Raw genomic sequence first — 13,770 nt, 5'->3', positions numbered from 1 at the left:
GCCACTTACATTGCTGATTTGCATGGCATTTATGTGGGCCTGCAGCATGATTGGCGTGTCAGAAGGAATGGTGATATTGGTTTTATCTTTATTCCATGCATCTTGATATAGTTTCTGTGAAGAGAAGGGAAATACTACTTTAATAGTGGATATCTGAAACATTAAGCCTCAGAAACTAACCTGGAGAAATTCATTCAATGTTTGTGATGGTTAACTATGTGTTAAGGCCACAGCACCCAAATATTTAGTCAGATGTCATTATAGATGTCTCTGTGAAGGTAGTTTTCAGAAGAGATAGACATAGTTATCAGCAGACTCTGATAAAGCAAAGTACCCTCTGTAGTGTGGTGGGCCTTGTCCAATCAGCTGAAGGCCTTCAGAGAAAAAAGTCTGACCTTCGCAGAGCAAGAAAGAACTTGGTCAGCAGACTGTCTTTGTTGTTGAGCTGTGACTCTTCCTCAGGTCTCCAGCCTATTCTGCAGACTATAGACTCACCAGCCTCCAAAATCATATGGCCCAATTCCATAAAATAAATCTCTTGGTGTGTGTGTAGACACACACACAGTCTATAGATCTATCTACATCTCTCATATACATATATATACACATATATGCATAGTACACACACACACACACACACACACCTGTATCTATACATACCTATATCGCCTGTTGGCTTTATTTCTCTGGAGCACCCTGATGAATACGTTATACCATTTAAAATGCAGCATTATGCTACAGGTTTTAGCATTTAATAGGAGTTAAAGAAGTATTTGTTCTACTTTGCCTGGGCCTATACCAAACTAGCCAACAGATTCTTAGAGTTGCTCCAGTCACTCTAAATCTTCCAAAAGACACAGCCCACGTGCTCGGTTTGGGTGACGTCATCTGAGAACAGAGTCCCGCAGAAGGCATGGCTGCTGATAGGATGGTTCTCACCTCACTTATTTGCAGAGAGTTGGCTTTTGCCAGGACAACATCCGGCGTGTCAACAATGGACGTGAACTTCAAGGCTTCTGGCCGCGTCCTATAAAGTCTTTCATTTACCAGGCCTTGAGCATTCTTCACTCTGTTCATTTCTACAGAGTCCTCTGGCATCCAGCCGATGCCACGCAGCCACTCCAGGTCCGCCTTATACACGCTCTACAAAGGTTTGAGACAAATGATGTTCCCTGGTTAGACACACCACCTCACAATTGAAAAGTAAAGTCTGTGGGAGCGAGGGACTGATAAGCACAGGACATGGTGCTTCCCAAAAAGTAGGAGCTGAGATTTTATAGGACTCAGGGGTTTTAGTATCAATGACAGAGTCATCTGTAAAAGCATACTTACATATACTAGCTGTGAAGAGTGGTAAAATGGTAATAATGCTGAATTTCATAATTACTCGACGTTTCCAAAAAAATTATAGAACTGAAAGCATTTTTAAAGGAAATTTTGTTGAATCTCATTCCATTTTATTCCTACAGTAATTGACTGTAGAAAACTCTGTTTAGTGTATTGGCTGTTGTACAGTAACGGCAGTTACTTTAAAAATACTCAGATAATTAATGTATGTCTGCAATCTATTTTCCTTGCCAGAAAGTACAGATGAAATGAACAGTCTGGCATCTAGGCCAGGGGATACAAGACATGGCCTAAGTGAGGTTCTTTATCTATATTCTTGGATTCCCAGGACATAACCCCTAACTACGGATTATGTACTAAACAACAGGAGTGGTGCCCTCCTGGGGGTGTGCAGTGCACACAATCCATGAGTTTATCCACAGAAGGGTCCACAGAGGCACTGTCTGGACAACTAATAAACCTACGTCCTCTCATTCCATCTTCCCCAAAGTTTGTGTTACGTACATCGCTCTGCAGTTCATAGGCCTTCTTTGCTTGGATGATGTCGTTCTGATCAGGTAAGCACGTCCAGTGATGCAGGTAATTTCGATAATCAACGTCACTGACCAAAGTCTGAGATTGCTTGGCCATCACAATGCCTAACATGTCCACTGGGCTACTGAATTTGGTCTTCCACTTCTGGAATTCCTTCTTGTATTCCCTTTCACTTTGAATCTTCCCTGCATGTATGGCACACATAATCTTGGGGTCATCTTCAACACTCTGGGCTCCAATGTGGTGGCCTTTCTGTCTCTCATATGCTTCTTTGTATTTGTACTAAAATGAGAGAAATATAGGTGTAGAAACCCAATTTTAAGAGGCATAAGCATGTTGACAACTACAGAAAACATGAACACCCACAAGTAAATGGGTAAGAATTTTATATGGCAAACATTTTGGCATCTCTGCATAATTTTAAACTCTTTTACACTATTATAAGCATAACTGTAGTATATTCATATATCTTCACTGGTGTAGCCCTTAGCTGCAATTCCAAACTGTGCTGTTCTTTTCTGTGACAACAAAGGGACAAAGTCTTAGAAAGTAGGAAGCAGGAGTGGGGGATACATGTGGAAACAATTGAGAAATGTGGCCCACCAGCCTCACAGAGGCCATTCAACAATGTGACACCAAAGGGGGCTGGACGGAGAGTACTTACGTCACTGGCGATGTCCCTTGAGGCCTTGGCACTTTTGATGGAAATGGCATCAGCCCTCAGATCATAGTCCTTCATCTTGGATTCATCCCATCCCTTGGTGTAAAGTTTCTAGGCGGAGGGTAATACACAACAGAAAAATAAAAGTGGTTTGGAAAAGTTAATAGGCTAATCCCAGACAGGAAATTGTAAGGTGGAAAAAGTATTTTAATAAATCCTAGAAAGCCTTAAAAGACAATTGGGAAACCTCTTACTTGGCTAATATTGGCAGAATTGCTCTTGGCCAGCAGGATTTCTGGGGTGTCCGGCATCACGTGGATGGAGGCTTTGTCAGCATTCCAAGCTTCTGTGTATAAATGCTATGGAGGAAGTGGAGTAAGCCTTTCATTAGAGCTCATACATGACAATTATTTTCAAATTTAACACATTTTACTGTGTAAAAGCCTTTTCAAGGCTGTTTATAGAGGTGAGGGAAGCAAAAGCGTACTAGGAAAAGAGAAACGTGATAGTACTTAAATATTTAAACAGCCATATGATAGCTTCATAGCTAATATGAAGTGATAGAATGGTCTCGATTATGAATTCTTTTCTTCCAGTGACTCTCAAGCTTACTCACAGACCCTCCAAGGATGGAACCTGGCTATAGAATTATGATATAGTAGAAATCCCTAGACCTCAGAGTTAATCCCACATTCAAACCCAACCCCACTATGCCCAAGCTGTGTAATTTTGAGAAAGGTACATAATATCTTATAGTCCTCATGTCTGAGAGGGGGATAATCATATTTTTACTGAGTGTTCTTTGAAGATTAACCATAGCATAAGTAAAATGCCTGAGTTACAGTAGGCAACAGATTCTATGGTGTTTCTTATTATTATTGTGGTTGTTGTGGTAGGTATGGTATTAAAAAAATAGATTTTCTAGAGTTTTAATACTTTAGGTTTTGCAGTTTGGTATCTGAGAGTCAACTTCCTATCCTGCACTGAGCAGAATCTTACTACCTCACTCCCTGAGTATCTGGCAGATGTCCCAGCAAGTGTGGAAAAATTCAAGTAAGTTCAATTCAATCTAAAATGTGCATATTAAGGACTTATCCAATGGATAAAGAATGAGCCCTGTGGGTGCTCAGTGGGTTAAGCCCTGTGGGTGGCTCAGTGGGTTAAGCCTCTGCCTTCGCCTCAGGTCATGATCTCGGGGTCCTGGGATTGAGTCCCACATCGGCTCTCTGTTCAGCTGGGAGCCTGCTTCCCCCCTCTCTCTCTTCCTGTCTCTCTGCCTACTTGTGATTTCTCTCTGTGTGTGTCAAATAAATAAAATCTTAAAAAAAAAAAAAAAGAATGAGCCCTGTATCAATAAACAGATTGCTAGAACTCTGGAAAAGTGAAGTGATTATCTTGTGTAATGATACTGAAAGCAACAGGAGCAGCTCCCTTCCAGGAGTAGATTTCCGTAAACGAATATGAAAGAGCAAACCAAGCAACTAATTTCAGTTGTTTGCCAGCACTGCTATAAACACTATGTTTTCCAGCTTCAGAACAAAATGCTAGATGGCTATATATTCCTTACAAAGTGCATAAAGAGAAGTCAATGGTGGGAGTCTGCTCTGCCGAGGAGAATGTACAGGGAAAACCAATGGATGGGTGGACGTCTCCACGTCACTGCTCAAAAGAGTATGTACATTACTCCAGAGACCTTATCCCAGGCTATGCTTCCTCATGCACATGATTAGGGGATACGATATTGAGAAGCACACGCAGGCCCAAAAGGAAATCAAACAGATGCGCTGCTGAAGATCTGAGAGAAAATCAGGCCCATTAGATCTCCTTTCTCTGGAAAGGTTTGTGGGCATTTCTCACTTTATGAGCCAAGGGCATGGAAAGTATGACTCAGGAAATGGAAGGAGGTGATACTCACCTTGCTCATTGTCAGGGCATTATTCTTTGCCAGGACAATCTCTGGGGTGTCTGTAATGCATGTGAATTTGAGCTGGTTTGCGGGCTGGCGGTACTTCCTTTCACTCAGGATTTCTCCAGCTCTCTTCACGTTCTCGACCTCTACTGAGCCAATGGGCACCCATCCAATGCCTCTCAGCCACTCAAGATCAGCCTTGTAAATAGCCTGGAGATGAAATAATGTCAAATATCACCTTGACAGCCTGGTGTCTGATCTTGATTTAGCATAGACAGACAATGTATAATGCTGAATCTTACTTGTGTGAATTTCTGGGAAGACCCACACAACTGACTGACTTTGGTGAAGAGTGGCTAGCTAGCCAGACTCTTTGTCCCTGAAGGTAGCCAATGTTTATTGGTTTAAGACAAAATCTGTGCTCATTTTGGCAGCACATACACTAAGGACTCATAACATCTAATAATATGCAATCAATTTCATTGATGTAAAACCATCTTAAGGAAATTAGTGACTGCCACCTTATAGAAAGCATTCTCTGATTTGGTTTCCTATTCCTCCTTGTGTGGGAATAATATTCTGTCAGAATACTGCCTGTTCCTATCCCATGGGGCAGTGGTCTTCACAACCAGCCATATGTCATAAAGATGAACGCTACCAACTGACCACATGTTGAATTCATGTGTTTTCTGGGGACGACAAAAAGGGTATCTTTTTTCATGTGATTCTATATACATGCTTCTAAACCAGAAAGTACATGTATTTTTAACTCTTATTTATCTTACCCTCAATCCCCTTCCTTGTGTTATAATTCAAGTAAAAAAATACTTTATTCTCTTTTTCATTTTTCTTTGAATTTAAATATTTGGCTAAAGGAGAACTTTTCTGAGAAGTAAAGGTAATAGTTCTTTTTTTTCCTCTTTTTTACAATGTCACTATGTTTATCACTCTTTCAAAAGTGGATGTTTGTCAGAGCTTGATCAAAGAAATAAAGAGCTATTATACCAATGAGGTAGCATTTGAGTCCCAAGGACAATCTACCAGCTGACAACAAAAGTGCTTCACATATTTCTAAAGAGCTGTTTTCAGCTTCTGAGAAAAATTGTCTCAATATGTATAGTTCATTCTTAAACTTCCTTGCACAAGCAACAGATATTTCTTTTAAGTGAAGCAGTCAGAAAAATGATAATGCAATCAATTCATTTGGAAAATTAGGGTATGTTAAACCAACAATTTCGAACCTGACATCAATGAACTTGAATGGAAAAACATGGTATCTTTATTTTTATTAACCTCTAATTGAAATAGAACCTTTCTTTCAATTTAAGTAGAGGTTATAGGTCATAGTAGCATTAGCACTATGTGAGACATTGTCAGCAATAAAAAAATCACAAATATTTTCATGTCCTATTACAGTTGTTGCAGGCATCCTGAAATATTTATGCTCATTACTTCTTTGAAATTAGTTATTGCACCCAGTGCTAGATCTTTTATTTAATGTGTTAAAAAGTGTGCACAATACATCATAGATTCAGTTTAATATCTTCATAACCATATTTCGATATGATCAATTTCTTCTGAAACATATATACTGCATTTTATGCATTTCATGACATTGTCTTGAGAAGCTGTCCCTGGTCTCACATGATTGCCAAAAGATTCCATGGTACAAAAAAGTTAGAATCACTTTAAAAAAATCTTTTAAACATGTGCTGATGTGGTCAGCACCAAGGAGGTTATCTGTCACATGGGCCCTCTCTATCCTCAAAGCAAAAAAGGTAATTCACCTAATAAGACCTCCTTCTCCTCTTCCTAAGGGAAGGTGACCTTGTCTGAAACAATCCTCTCCTTTCTTTTGCTAATAACTTCCTTGTTCTACCCTCCTTCCTGTAAAAACCTTCTGTTTTTTTACAACTCTTCGGAGTTACCCTCTACTTGCTGGGTAGATTGCCGCCCCATCCAGGAACTCCTTAATAAAGCCATTTAAATCTTCAAATGAACATAACGGAAATAAACACATGCTGATAAATATCAGACCCACTCACGTCACTCTGAAGGTCATATGCCTTCCGGGCCTGAATGACGTCATTCTGATCAGGCAGACACATCCATTCGTGTAGGGGATGTCTGTAGTCTACGTCACTGACTAAGGTCTGACACTTCTTGGCCAGCACCAACCCCAGCATGTCCACTGGGCTGCTGAACTTGGTCTTCCACTTCTCAAAGTCCTTCTTGTACTCCCTGTCACTCTGGACCTTGGCCACATGGATCGACCACATTATCTTGGGGTCATCCTCAACATTCCGGGCCCCAATATGGTGGCCGAGCTGTTTGCGGTAGCCTTCCTTGTACTTGTACTGAAAAAAGAAAAAGGATATGAGTCTAACGTTAAGAACATCTCATTTATACTACATTTTATAATTTCATACACACATTACTTCTTTGGATTTTTCTTTTCCTAGTGTGAAGGAGAAAGGTTAATATTATCAACCCCATTTTATAAAGTAGAAACCTAAAGCCTAGAAGGGTTTTAGGTGATTTGTTCAAGATGATATCACAAGTAGGTGAGAGCTACTAGTTCTTAATATTTTTCCTTTCTATTAAACTGCACTACCTCTATTACATGTGATTACATAACAAGGAAAGATAAAACATCTTGTACGATCTAAAAGAACGTCTACTTGGGGCACCTGGGTGGCTCAGTGGGTTAAAGCCTCTGCCTTCGGCTCAGGTCATGATCCCAGGGTCCTGGGATCGAGCCCCGCATTGGGCTCTCTGCGCAGCAAGGAGCCTGCTTCCCCCTTTCTCTCTCCCTGCCACTCTGTCTACTTGTGATCTCTGTCAAATAAATACGTAAAATCTTAAAAAAAAATAAATAAAAGAACGTCTACTTAAAGGATGTGACTTTTTTTTTTTCTAAACATGTGTTGTTAAGGATATTTTAGAATATATCTCTTATCATTAGAATTTATACTGAATGCCCTGACTGAGAGAACGGACAACATTTAGATAGTCTCACCATAAAATATCTCTTTTATTAGCCTGTTATGTCATTGAACTTTTACCAAGACAGAGTCATTGCCTTGGGTTAATATTCTATACAAAATTTAAGAATAACATGGTCCATTTTACTGTGAGATGATCATAGTGTGGGCTTCTCTAGAAAACGTTTTGATTATAGAAGGAATGAAGCAGAAGTCTACAGCACAGGGTACTTCCAGGAGAAAGCTTGGATTTGGGTTCTAAGGAGCTCTAATGACTCTAAATGAGTCATTAGACACCCTCAAGAGATGTTTTTCATGAGAAGGGAAGGGATACAGACAAGAGACAAGTGGGTGCTTAGAAAAAGCTTCGGTTACTTCTCAATAACCAGTTAGGGGCATCTTGGTAGGAGAACCTCATCAGAAGTTACAAAGAATGAAACAAAACTCTAAAACGCATCCATCATCTAGTCTTTTTTTAATGCCAGAATAAATGGATAGAAGTAGTGGGAAAGAATTCACATTTTTATTGGCTGACTTAGATGTGCTTTCAATGTTTTTACAATTGCTGCTCAACTTCTGAGATTCAAAAATATGAACCCATTTTTAGTGTGTATAAAACACTCATTTTTAAAGACTATAACTCTATGACCCTGACTGATTAACAGGGATAATGGACACAGTATCTTGTGGTTTTGTTTTTATTTGCAACATTGTACATGGGGGAATCACTAAATGAAACTGAGACTTGTAGAGATAACCAAAATTCTGGCAAGAAAAATGACAAAAGCTGCCATTTGGGAACATCTTTGAGTAAGAAATGCCTCTTCCAAAAACATCAACTTACATCACTAGCAATATCTCTTGAAGCCTTGGCCGCCTGAATTGGGATGGCGTCCAAACGTAAGTCATAGCCTTCCTTCTTGGACTCTTCTAAAGCAAGTTTATAGAGTTTCTGTAGAAAAGAGAGTCATTAATCATTACTCCTTTCATAAAAAATAAAGCTGTTTATTATTAAATTTTCCCTGTCCTCATTTAAACTATAGAAGGAAATCCACAAAATCAAGTATGAGGATAGGTTTCTACAAAATTGCTTCATAGGTGCTTAAGGTCTTTAAAGCACATGTTCTAAACTTCGGGATTTTACTGATTGCTGAATTTTAAAAAATATATGGGTTGGGGGGAGATCAGCATGTGGTTGCCAAAATTTCATTTTGCCAAATAAGCATATGTAAAAAATAAATAATAACTACTATCACCATCATGATATAAAAGAAAGGCCATCTTGGGGCACCTGGGTGGCTCAGTGGGTTAAAGCCTCTGCCTTTGGCTCAGGTCATGATCCCAGGGTCCTGAGATTGAGCCCCACATCAGGCTCTCTGCTTAGCGGGGAGCCTGCTTCCCCCCGCCCCGACCCGTTCTCTCTCTGCCCGCCTCTCTGCCTACTTGTGATCTCTAATAAATAAATAAAATCTTTAAAAAAAAAAAAAGAAAGGCCATCTTAATAGTACAGAAGGAGATAGAATAAGGACATTATATTCAAATTGAATATACTTGGATTTAAGAAAAACAAGTATTGTATTTATTTTTTCTCATTTTGCTATGGACTATCATCATAGACCACGATCAATCTGTACAGTAGGCTTTCAGAATAACTGCCCTGATGAAAATGCTCGTCCTGAGATGCCTAAAACAATGCTTACAAAGAACATTAAATGGTAACCAGAACGTTACTGAAGCAACAGAATAATACAGGGCATGACAATACACTGGGTTCCAATACAGTATATGCCTGCTCAGTAACTGTTTCATCAGGTAATGACTTGACTCCCACACTATAGGGGAAGGCATAAGGAATATGAGTCCCACTGAAGTAGTTCTTCATAAGCATTCCATTCCCTGATACCCAGTTGCTAAAAGGCCGGTCTACACTGTGGACCTACCACACAGGGCAAAATTGAATCAAGAGAGAACTCTCTTCTACTGACGTGTAATAAATTAGCTGAAACATGACACTAAGGAAATAGTTAACAATTGCTCATTTTTGCCTTACTGTTCATTATATGATCGATAGTGTACTCACATCACTGTAGTTTATGCGGTTCAGTTTGGCGAGCATGATTTCTGGTGTATCTGGCATGACATGGATTGTTTTCTTATCATTGTCCCAGGCTTCGGTATATAAGCGCTGTGAAAAAAAGAAAAGATGAGAAAAATTACTTTGACATTCGTGTTTTTCCTTTATGTGTCATCTTTCCTCTAAACAAAGTAGAAATGAAATGACTAAAGCTGCATGAATTCCTATTTTTCATGTAGATAAATTACTATTTCCAAGAGTAGTTAGCTTACTAGTTTACTGTTTCACTGACTCAGTTGTTACTGTTCCTTATTAAAATTCTTTAACAATTCTGAAATGTATAATTGGGTTGCAGTACTTAAACTGCAATTATGAAATAATTACAGCACATAGTATTTTTAGTAGTTTACTATCTTGAAGTATTAGTAAGTGACTATGGTAGTATAATGGAAAAACCATTTTAGAAGGTATCCTGAATCCTAAAGGAATTATAGGAATGCAGTAAAATGTCAGATTTTTTTTACCCTTTTCTATGGTGAATCCCTCAATCTAACAGTAAGGGGTAAAGACTCACCTTACTCATGTTCATAGCATTGCTCTTGGCCAGCACCTGTTCCGGAGTGTCAGTTATGCTGGTAAATTTCAGTGTCTCTGGACGCTGACGGTAGATGTTATCACTCAGTATCTCTGTGGCCCTCTTGGCTTTAACAACTTCCATGGAACCAATTGGAACCCAGCCAATGCCTCTCAGCCATTCAAGGTCTGACTTATATAAATTCTGTAAATCAATGGATAAGAAACATATTTACTAATTCAAATTTCAGATTCATTGTCACAAAATGGTTAGAGAAATACAAAAGTACAAAGGAACAGATAAAAGCTCCCAGCCTAGCTGCTCACTCCTTCACAAGCATTACTGAATCCTGAGAACAAGGTTTTTCCCTGAGCATTTTTTGGTACAGAGAATTGTACCAAGAATGGTGAAAGAATTTTTATAAAAAGTAGAAGACACCTGTGCTTGAGGGTATTATAGGATTTTTACACAAAAACAGAGCTTCTTTAGCTTTGGAAAATCCACTTTAATAGCTTCCAGTAAGACCCCACACCCAGACCAGTGCTATGTGAGTGTTGTAGTCACAACACCTCTTGCTTTTTTTTTTTTTTTTTTTAAGGGAAAAGAGGTGAAATTCAACTATAGTAATGAGTTTCAACATGTAGTAATGTCAACCCTTGCAAATCACACTCTTGATCTGCATTTTTAAATTGGAATATAATTGACTTGTAACAATGTATTAGTTTCAAGTCCCCACATGATGATTCAGTATATGAATATATTGTGTAATGATCACAAGAAGTCTAACATCCGTCACCACACATAGTTACATTGTGTATGTGGAATAAGAACTTTAAGGACTTCTTTATATCCACCTTCACAATCACAAAATGTCAAGTGTGTAATGTGGTCTTATAAATTATATTAGATACTACCCTAATTATTCATTTTATTTTACTCTCAATAGTGCATACTAACTGTTTATGAATCACCAAGAAGAAATATACCTATATATATTTGCCTATATATATCTTATTCCCTCTTTTACATATGAGTTTTGGGGAAGAAAACCCTGAAATAAATTGTAGTGCTTTCTGTGGGAAATGCTTTTTAAGCATTTAATCATGTGTTGTTTGAAATATACAACTAAATTCCAGTTCATTGGCATTAGAAGGCAGGGACACATCTTAGATCTGCTGTCGACATGCAGAATCAGCCTCGGGGTACTCACGTCGCTCTGGAGGTCATAAGCTTTCCGAGCGTGGATGATGTCATTCTGGTCGGGCAGGCAGGTCCACTCGTGCAGAGGATGTCTATAGTCCACATCACTGACCAAGGTCTGACACTGCTTGGCCAGAACGATGGCAAGCATGTCCACTGGGCTGGTGTACCTGGTCTTGTATTTCTCAAATTCTTTCTTGTACTCACGGTCACTCTGCACTTTGGCAATGTGCAGAGACCACATTATCTTGGGGTCGTCATGTACTGCTCGGGCACCAATGTGGTGGCCCAGCTGCCTACGATAAGCTTCTTTGTATTTGTACTGAAAGAAAGAAACCAGTGAATAAGAAGGGAGCACCAAGGGTTACTTCTTGTCGTTCTTTTTGTGAAGAGGCTCTTTTGAGATGAAATCCTTAAGACTAGAGGGGTTTCGGGGCACCTGGCTGACTCAGTGGGTTAAGTGGCTGCCTTTAGCTCAGGTCATGATCTCATGGGTCCTAGAATCAAGCCCCATGTTGTCAGGCTCCTGGCTCAGTGGGGAGTCTGCTTCTACCTCTGCCTCTCCCCATTGCCCTCATGCTCGCTCTGTGTCACTCTCTTTCTCAAATAAGTAAAAGACTTTAGGGCCGTTTCATCATGTGCTGCTGAGACGCCACACATTAGAAAATGCTTACTCCCATCAAGGAGGATGTTGTGCTCATTTGCACATTTCCACAGAAGAACACACGATCCCTGTATACTATGGTAAAAAATGTATGTTGATAAAAAGTGATTAAAAAGTGAACTGTGAAAAGTTGAGTTCAATTACAGTAATAAACAGGGTCTCAGAAGTTGGTCATGTAGGTGGATTCAACTGAAAGGTTTATTAATCTTTTTTTCTAGGGCATTCTGAGAAATAACTTCCTCTACACAAATAATCTGGAAGGGTAGTTTAAAAGTAGCCAATTTTTGTTGTTTTAATAGGTACAAAGTTTCAGTTTTGCAAAATGAAAAAGTTCTGGAAGGCTGTTGTAGAATAGTGAGAGTATACTTAACACTGCTGAGCTATAGACTTGAAAATGGTTAAGACAGTAAATGTTATGTTTTCTTTAATCGTGATTAAAAAGAAAAACCTACAAAAATGAACAATTTCTACTATTTGGATTAAAATTGAAGTTGTTCAGGAATCTAAAGTCTTCATTCTCGGGGTAAAGGAATATTGATTTTGTGGACCCCTCACCAAGGACACATAGCTTTTTTGCTATTCTCTGTCCTGCCTCAAATCATGGGAGAGAGCTCTGTTAAAGCCTGCTTCTTTCCTGCCATCTTTGTCTTGAGTATATCCTGAGGAGAGCTTATAAGATTTTATGAGACGCTCAACAGATGTCTAGCTAACTTTAATCAAGGTACTCAATCTTATTAAGCAAACACCAAAGGACAAGAGTCAAAAGAACCACATTGCAGTCCAGGTTTTGTCTCTGTGATGCTTGTGATCTTAGGCAGGTTACCTACTGTCTCAAATCCTCAATGTATTTGCCTACACAATGAAGGCAGTTTGGATGGAGGACTACAGATCCAGATGATGACTACAGAAATTTCCAGCTATGATCCCCCGTGCAGGGGGCTTGGCCTGTTGGTAGCAGAGGGAAGGATGTGATCAGCTCTTACGTCACTGGCAATGTCCCGGGAGGCCTTGGCAGCCACGATGGGAATGGCATCACTTCTCAAGTCATAGCCTTCTTTCTTGGCTTCTTCCATGGCCTGGCGATAGAAGTTCTGAAGAAAGAAGTAATGGCTTTTAGATATAGTACTCAGTTGTACTCTAAAATTGTATTTTTGTCAAAAGAAGACTATTTTGCATGTAAAACTAACTGTACTAATATGTTCATCCTTAAATCTTTTTTAAAAATCTTTCTTTCACTTTTTATTTATCCAAGCTATTTAAAAGGTAAAATTTTATATTCAGCCGGTTTTAAAATTGCAAGTTCTCTTACACAAATCCTTATAGATTTTAGACACCAAGTCAATAACTTTCAAATGTGTTGGATTGTTCAGCACTTGCTCTTCCCATGAAACGACCATGGAATGTTGATTTATTTAACTCCAAGTCTGAATCAGAAACAATTTCATTAGCAAAGAATATGGGTATGTAAAAATACACAATACCTACCACTGTGAGTACATATGCAAAATCAAACAGTGAACTAAGGTTAATCTGCTGTTCCTGAATGTCTGTTAATACTGATTTGCTCCCTATTCATATTGTCAACTGCCAGAAACTGCTAGCAGACATAGGAATAGCAGGTACCAAGGATTTAGGAGTTGGAAGCACAAAACAGAAAAAATTATATTTGATAAATTTTTCTATAAATTGGAAAAACCACCCGACTGTTCATTTTCTGTGGTAGGACAGATAAACACAGACCATGGAACACAGGTGTGCTATGGGAACATAGTTTGAGAACCAGTGCATTAAACAAATCATCTGTACTGAGGTGGTCAGCCCCT

At 39.1% G+C, this 13,770-nt stretch overlaps 1 protein-coding gene across 1 annotated transcript in view; it reads right to left on the bottom strand.

Moving 5' to 3' along the window:
• Positions 1 to 13,770, bottom strand: part of NEB (nebulin) — a 207,053-nt gene that overhangs the window by 89,980 nt on the left and 103,303 nt on the right. Inside the window, exons 72-83 of the mRNA XM_080798838.1 lie at positions 12,931 to 13,038; positions 11,294 to 11,605; positions 10,084 to 10,287; positions 9,516 to 9,620; positions 8,280 to 8,387; positions 6,497 to 6,808; positions 4,458 to 4,661; positions 2,797 to 2,901; positions 2,546 to 2,653; positions 1,852 to 2,163; positions 940 to 1,143; positions 10 to 114 (exon numbers count right to left, since the gene is read on the bottom strand). Coding sequence (XP_080654964.1) covers positions 10 to 114; positions 940 to 1,143; positions 1,852 to 2,163; positions 2,546 to 2,653; positions 2,797 to 2,901; positions 4,458 to 4,661; positions 6,497 to 6,808; positions 8,280 to 8,387; positions 9,516 to 9,620; positions 10,084 to 10,287; positions 11,294 to 11,605; positions 12,931 to 13,038 — 2,187 coding nt within the window. The remainder of the gene's footprint in view (positions 1 to 9; positions 115 to 939; positions 1,144 to 1,851; positions 2,164 to 2,545; positions 2,654 to 2,796; positions 2,902 to 4,457; positions 4,662 to 6,496; positions 6,809 to 8,279; positions 8,388 to 9,515; positions 9,621 to 10,083; positions 10,288 to 11,293; positions 11,606 to 12,930; positions 13,039 to 13,770) is intronic.

This window comes from Martes martes, assembly GCF_963455335.1.
Source record: "Martes martes genome assembly, chromosome: 3".
NCBI classification, from domain to species: domain Eukaryota; kingdom Metazoa; phylum Chordata; class Mammalia; order Carnivora; family Mustelidae; genus Martes; species Martes martes.
The sequence above is the reverse complement of the archived record's forward strand: the minus strand, read 5'-3'. Positions and strand labels throughout refer to the sequence as shown.